We start from the raw sequence: 7,820 nt of genomic DNA on the forward strand, positions 1-7,820 counted from the left end.
TAATTCCATGGTAAACTTCCTAAATGAATAACTGAAAAGCATATGTGGATATGGCACGCTGACCTTAAAGTCAGATTAACCTACCATGACTGAAGTATAGACAAGAGGAGTTAATTCTGCATTAAAGACTTACTTGTCATGAAGTTAGTACAAGAATGATTCCCTGCTACTTATTTTCTCGGAATTTAACCCCATTATGCTGTTTGAGAACATCAGCTCCAAGCCCCTGGAGTCTACCTTCAACAAATGAGTCAATTTGATAGTAGAAATATCACTGCAGAACTTCCATCATACTCAAAAATGTAACAAGCACAGGAGTAATACATCAAGTTCTAAAGTTTACTAGCTATGCTTTTATTTTCCTATAGTTAGCTCCTAAGTTAAAGATGCAGCATTTTACTAACAGGTGGTGGATTAATAGCTTTGACATAAATGTTTTGGTTCAGCCCCCAGATGCAGCAGAAAAGCAAAGATCTACTTGTATTCCACACATACACAGTCAGCTCAGCCTTTGTTCAGGTGGTAACTACTTGACTGACCCGAAACAGCAGTTTAATTTCTTACTCACTAAGGAAAGGGTGTGAAAACACATGAACACTCAGACCTGCAGAGTAGATGAAAAGTGTTACCTCTGACTAGCTGGTACAGCCTCATGGCAGAAGCAGGCTTGTAATATCAATATAGCCACACACTTAACATGTTTAATAAAGAAGATGCAGCAATACATGATGTGCGAATAAACTCAACCCATCCAGTGTTACAGACACAACCAATGTTATATGTCGGAGTTTGGTCATTTACATTAGAGGACATCACATGAACTAATCTTTTGACATTGAAATCAGACAATAAGTCTCATGTACAGTATAAATTATTAAATTTTAAGTGAAGCAGTGCTTGACAGTACTTCCATATTGCATTTATCACCTACCTTCAGTACTAACCAATCTACTGTGTATATTACAAGTTACTGGAATGTATCCTGACTTTACCTAACAGTCACATCAAACCCCGTAACTTCCGATCAACAGTACACAAACATGCTTGATATCAAACATTAAACACAAGAAAAATCAATCACATTAACAGAGCACCATTTCACTACCTTTTTCATTAGGAACATACCTAATCTTGAGCATGAAAGTCTGTCAAACTCCTTGCCATTAGATATACTTGGCTTTTGCTTGCTGCATTAAACAGCTACAAAGTTTCAGGTATCTTTCTCCCATACAGATATTCAACAGCAGTTTAAGTTAACAATAATTGTTAATTTCTTCAGACAATGGTAAGAACCCTTAAGCTTAACGCTGTATAGCTCTCCAGAGGTACTGGAATGACAATAAAAAAACAATCAGGCATAACCTATTGAAAACAAATTAATTTGAAAAAAGGTGTTATGTGTCTAGAAGATTCAGGAAAAATACAGCACCTTATGAAATATAACTTACTGCTTTGAAGCATGGTTGCTCCAAAGACTTTTTTTTCAGGTCTACAATGTAGTACCAGGTATTCTCTACTGAAAAAAAAAAAATTAAAGAAACTATAAATGGCTTGCACAGATTTTCCATAAGCTGCCTGCCATTAACCTTGACTCCCATTATAAAGACAGAAAAGGGGAGAAAAGATTTAGAAAAATGAACCTCCTACCAGGCATCTGCACCTCACCATGTCTCTCCTTACATCACTTAAACCCCAGCCAGCATGTGAAGACTGTTCTTATTATCAGACTCCAAACACAACACAACACATTCATGCTGTATTTAAGCAACAAACTTCTAGGCTGGGTCAGTCTATCAGGATGACTGCCAGACATCAAAGGTGATAAAGAATTCTGAACTGCAGTGAGAATACAGGACAATGCTCCAGACTGGAAACCCACACCAAACACACTTGCTGTTTTCAAGACCACCTTTAGCATGATCTTCACTAGCAAGATTGTGGTGCAATTTTTCTGACAAAATACACAAAGCATGTATACTTGCTACCATTTCAATGAAGAAGAAACCAAACCCTACTGTGCTAAGAAAAGCCTGCAAAAAAAAAATCAATGGACTAATGCAGTCTAGCACACTTTGGGAGATGTCATTCACCTCTAGGAGAGGTTCCCCCATTCATACACCAGGGAACCTGGCAAACCAGTGAGTGTTTTGCGTAGTCATGTGTAAAATTAGATCTCTGTTGTGCAAGCTAACATTCTACTAATATTTTCATTCACAAGAGACCAAGTGCTTAATTAACATTTATACTGATTCTCAAGCTATTTACCAACACAAAGGAGGTGGTGACTTGATATCATGGTTCCTTAAACACAGCCCTAAATACAGATATAGTTCTTGCTCCTCTCTACCGTATATTTACTATTTAAATTTGCATTTGCTCTTCTGCTACAAGTAAAAACTCTCAGGGAAAACAAAATAAAACAAAGTATGTTTGTTAGAACAAAGAGAATAAGTATTAGTTTTCTATGATGATTTGTTCTGTTTTGCAGCTTTGCCTTTGGAAGCAAGCAGACTCAAAGGAGATGCAACACCATGGCACACTGCAGCATGGTCTATATCGTTACCTTAGTTTTGCATCTGAAAGTACAGTAATATGGTTGTAATGACATCTCCCAGCCCTCACAAGTTCCAGTTAGGATCATATTTTGGGTTGCTGTGCTAGGTTTCGAGGGGATAGAGGTAATTTTCCTCATAGTAGCCAGTATGGGGCTGTGCTTTGGATCTGTGCTCCCAACAGCATTGATAATCCTAGAATGGCTTGGGTTGGAAGGGACCTTAAGAATCACTTTGTTCCAAGCCTTTGACGTGGGCAGGGACACCATCCACTAGATCAGAGGTTGCTCAAAGCCCCATCCAACCTGGCCTTGAACACTTCTAGGGATGGGGCAGCCACAGCTTCTCTGGGCAACCTGTGCCAGTGAACACCAGGATGCTTTTGTTATTGCTGAGCTTACACAGAGCCAAGGCCTTTTCTGCTCCTTGCCCCTCCTCGCCATCAAGGAGGCTGGGAGTGCACAAGGAGCTGGGAGGGGACATAGTCAGGACAACTGACCCCAACCAACCCAAGGGATATCCCGGACCATATGGAGTCATCCCCAGCAATAAAAGCTGAGGGAAGAACAAGGAAGACAGCAACACTGGGAGTGATGGCATTGGTCTTCCCAAGTCACCCTTACACATGATGGAGCCCTGCTGTCCTGGAGATGGCTGAACACCTGACTGCCAGTGGGAAAGCATGAATAAATTCCTCATATTGGTATCCCTATTAAACTGTCTTTATCTCAGCCCACTGGTTTTCTCACTTTTACCCTTCTAATTCTCTCCCCCATCCCACCACAGGAGTCAACAAGCAGCCGAGTGGGGTTGAGTTGCTGATGGGGGTTAAAACACAGCTTTTTAATAAAATCTACAAGAAAACATTTAGGTTTTGAGGCACATAAACTAATGGATTTTGTGAGTTAACACTGTTAACCATCTTGACAGACACTCAACTTCACTCCTTCCTAACAAGTTTGTCATAATTCCAACCCAAGTCACAACATTGTACTTAAATCAAAACTAAGCATTCATAAAGGCAAGATTATTCTTCAAAGGCAATTATTCTTCATAAAATAAAATCTTCATCAGATACCTACAGGTCTTATTACTTCGTCTGAACAGCTACAACTTTCAAATGAGCCACCAGCTGGAAAAGCTAAGCCATTTTATCATACAGCCTTTGTAAGAAGACTATTTCCAGGGCTAAGTGGAGCCCCTGGTGGTCTAGTGGTAAAGGCGCGGCGCTATCACCGCCAAGACCCGGGTTCGATTCCCGGTCAGGGCCACTCCCGGGCAGGTGGGGCTCGTTAGCCCTTAAAGGCAACCCACCTACGTCCTAAGGACCTCACTGCCACCGTCCAAGCTCGCTTGGCCCCGGCAGATGAACCTTAGGATTAAAGGGTGGGCTCAGTTCCGCGCACACTGTGTCTCACCTAAAAAATCCAATGCGCAGGCTGGAAGGTGGAAAGACCTTCCCCGGATCTTCGCTCGCGAAGACTGGCCATTATTATATTTCCAGGGCTACCAGTTTATCCCACTATTCAAAAGCGATTGGTGAAACCAACACCACACATTCTTACTTTCGTATTCAAGTATGTTTTAAGTTACCCACTAAATCCCAAAGAACATTTTAAATTGGTTTGTGCACTTTAAGACCATACCTGTGTACACATGGTTAAAACATCTAGCCTGGTACTAATTCAGGTTAATTTGGTATCTAAACTAGTCAGACTACTATTGAAAACTATTCATATCCAAGCACTGCTGTCCTTACTATTGTCTTGAAATTCTCAGCTAGGAGTGGCAATACAGCAAAGTTTAAGCGCTGTCCAAGCATTTAAACAAAAAACCACTAAAATCCCTCTAAGAAATAACTGATAGCTTCCTAGCTGTCAACATCTGCTCAGCACCCCTTCCTGTGAGGGAAGGTTGTAGTTTGTTTCCTTAATAATGAACAAGTTCTTTGTTCTAATTATTAACAGGGAAGAAAAATATGATTGTTATACAACTACTGAACAACATTCAAACTTAAGCTCTGAGTTCTCCTTGGGGTTTCTAATATAAAGGAAATAACTTCTTCTGGCATCTCCCAAGAGAAACTCTTCAGACAAGACAATATAGGCCATGTTTAAAAGAAAAAGAAAAAACACAAACAAAACTAAAAAAAAAAAATAAAAAATTGAAACTGCTGAGCATCAGAACAGTTTTAAAGATAACTAAAAAACCCCTAGACTATCAATTCCCTTTCTTGATTGCAAAATGAATATGGAGAGGAGTTACAAATAGCTGTTATGTGGCGTTGAGATTTAAAACTTGCTCCAGTTTTTAAGAAATTCAGGAAAAAACCCAATACTTCAGAGTTCTGTAACTATTTCCTTAGATTTTGTTATGTATTACTGCCATTGTAAATCTACTGTCAAGCAATGCTGGTATCAAAAATGAAACTAACTGAATATCTATATAATAACTAACTATATAACTGAAATCAAAATCCCTTTTGCATTCCAGGGAAAACTACATACAGTTGGTAAATAAAAGATGTTCAGAAATAAAAGAGCCACTTCAATTTTCAATCTATGTTTAGTAACCTTATGAACTGTACCCTTAAAAACACCACCTTGGGGACTACTTGAAGAAAAAATCACGTAGAAAAATCTAGCCACTGCTGCCGTTTTTGCAAGAGCACAAAATACTCCAGGTAACAGGTACCGGCACCACAGACCAAGCCAAAGGAGCTGGTTGTACCAAAGGAAAAGAAAACCCCTGTCACACCAGTCACCACACAAAGTACCAAGAATCACACAAGTTTGTTTTTCACACGTCCACACTTTCTTTCTTAGAGATGAGAAATGCAACCAAATACATCAACTACACCAGACACAAGCAAAAAAACCCAGCACTTCAGAGAGCGCATTTTCAGAAGCTGCATCTCCTCCCATTTGGGGGCAGGGAGGGGGGGAAATAACCCACCCTCTGCCACACAGGAAGGGGAAAAACAAACAGAGAAAAGTTTAAAAACTTGAACATATCAAATCAGTGCACAATGCAAACTCCACAGTGCAAATAATTCAAAACCTTTTCAGAAAAGAGTTAGCAGTAAACATTCTCCCACTGACAACCCTTCCCACCCATCATGCAATTAAAAGTCATCAAGAATTTTTTTTTTTTTTAATCAGGGCTATATATACTTAGACCATAGGTCACTATCTCATCCTTTCATTTTAATTTATTTTGCATTTTACACAAGAAAATTACTATAGCACACCCACTGACATTGTGTCACAGTAAAACCATCAGTTTTCTTTATAGACATGACTTCAAAAGGATTATTTTTATTAAAAATTCAAACTTTTAAGTGTGTTGGTGATTTTTATGAATAAGTTCTGCAACAGTTTAACAAAACAACGTTTTTTCTAATGAGTCCTTTATATAACATAAGAGGTACAGGAGTGGTGGGGAACTGAATACAAATACGCACTTCCCAGAAAGTTAACACTGTTTTAAGAAGTTTATGGATTTCAGCTGTCTTTTTTTTTTTTTCGTATTGACTAGGCACCAGACAACACGAGCAGAAAATACATTAATCTTATTTCATTCCATTTCAGCAGTGGCTGCTGTGAACCCACAGGCAGGACATCTGCACTTGGCAGAAAGCAACTTCCTTTATGAAAGGAAACACCTACACGCCGATTTAATGGCGCACGCCCCAGACGGGGTGGGTTTGGTGGGGAAGGAGGCGAGAGCGGGTGCCTTGCGGGGGAAAAGCAGGGTCTGCTGGACCAGAAAGAGCCCCGAGCTGGGATTCTCCAGCAGCAGGAAGTTTTCAAGGGGCCTTGCCGGGCATGCGCCGTGGGCTCCATGGTCTCCCTATGTGGCAAGAGTGCAGAGGCAACAACCAAGCGAATAACAGAGACAAGAGATCAAGAGCAACAAGCTCCCTCCCCTCCGTATTCCTACGGCCGCCTCCACACAGCCCTCCTTTCCCCGGCCTGATCCCGCGGCCCGGGCCCTCCCGCATCCATCGCGGGGAGCCGGAATTAAAAAGAGTCAGGCAACCAAACCTGCTGCTGGAGAGAGGGGAGGGGAGAGGAGGAGCAGCTTGAAAGCAAACAGCGGAGTGCACAGCCCATCCCTCCACCTCGCACGTCTCAGGTGGCGGCGGGGGAGCAGCCACAGCTTATCCCCCCCGCAACTACAGAGGGGATGAGGGAGGAGGGGGGAGAGGAGAGGGATGGAGGTGGCACACAATGGCTGGCTGTGTTTGTGGGGAGGAGACGGCCCACAACAGCAGCCGGGGTGGGGGGGGGGGCTCGGGGCCTCCCCGCGCTCCCAATTCCTCATCCCACATACACGGAGAGGAAAGGGGCGAGGGGGGTGTGTCAAGAGGCATCAGGACATTCCCTCGAGTGTGTGTTCCCTCCGTGTTTCGGGGGACAAGCAAAAACAGATAGATACATTAGATATATAAGAAATATGGGGGAGGGGGATGGTGGAGAGACCCCCAAGCTGGGGGGAAGGGAGGAGATGGAAGAGAGAGCGGCTGCCAGCGCCAAGCTGAACGAAAATAGTTATTTCGGCTTGTCCCTCCTTTCTGCAAGGAGTCCCACCCGCACGGAGCTCGAGAACGAACCCAGGGAAACGTCGTGGGGGGGGAGAAGGGAGGGAGGGACGGAGCGGGAAGGGGGGGTCACAGGCGGCACTGAGAGCGAGGGGAGGGGACGGGGCAGCTGGCCCTGCTCCTTCCCGTGCCCCGCCACAGGGGGAGACAACTACAACTACCCCTCCCCCCGGCAAAGAGCTGGTCCCCTCTAAAAAACCCAGGGAGCGAGGGCTCCCCTCCCCCCGGGAATCCCAGGCCCCTCCTCTCCCTCGGCGCGCTCCACCCCCGGGGCCGGGAGGAGGCGGGGGGGGAACAGCCCCGCCCCCTCCGCCCCCTGGGCCCCCCTCAGCCGGCCGGCCCGGGCCGGGCGGGCGGGGGGACGTGTCGGGATCGCTCACCCTGGTCTCCGGGCTCCTGCGGCGGCTGCAGGACGCGCTCCAGCTCGGGGAAGGGCAGCTCGGGCAGGTCCAGCAGGGCCCCGTAGCGCTCGAGGAAGGAGCAGACGACGGCGAAGTTGGGCCAGGAGCCCGGGCAGCGCGGGCCCGCCGGGGCAGGGGGCGGCGGGGATGGGGCCGGAGGAGCCGCCGCCGCCGCCATCTTGGACCTGGGGATGGAGAAGGAGCTGGGGAGGGGGAGGGAGGAGGGGGCGCTGCCGGGCCGGGCCGCCACTATCCCACAATGCA

At 44.9% G+C, this 7,820-nt stretch overlaps 1 protein-coding gene across 1 annotated transcript in view; it reads right to left on the reverse strand.

Annotated features, from left to right (window-relative positions):
- RSF1 (remodeling and spacing factor 1) overlaps positions 1-7,772 on the reverse strand; it is a 58,735-nt gene extending 50,963 nt beyond the window's left edge. Inside the window, exon 1 of the mRNA XM_050331234.1 lies at positions 7,536-7,772. Within this exon, the coding sequence (XP_050187191.1) occupies positions 7,536-7,734 (199 nt within the window). The 5' untranslated portion in view covers positions 7,735-7,772. The remainder of the gene's footprint in view (positions 1-7,535) is intronic.
- Positions 7,773-7,820: the final 48 nt, after the last annotated feature.

The sequence above is a fragment of the Myiozetetes cayanensis genome, unplaced genomic scaffold (genome assembly GCF_022539395.1).
Source record: "Myiozetetes cayanensis isolate MyiCay16 unplaced genomic scaffold, myiCay2020 scf5-8, whole genome shotgun sequence".
Classification (NCBI taxonomy): domain Eukaryota; kingdom Metazoa; phylum Chordata; class Aves; order Passeriformes; family Tyrannidae; genus Myiozetetes; species Myiozetetes cayanensis.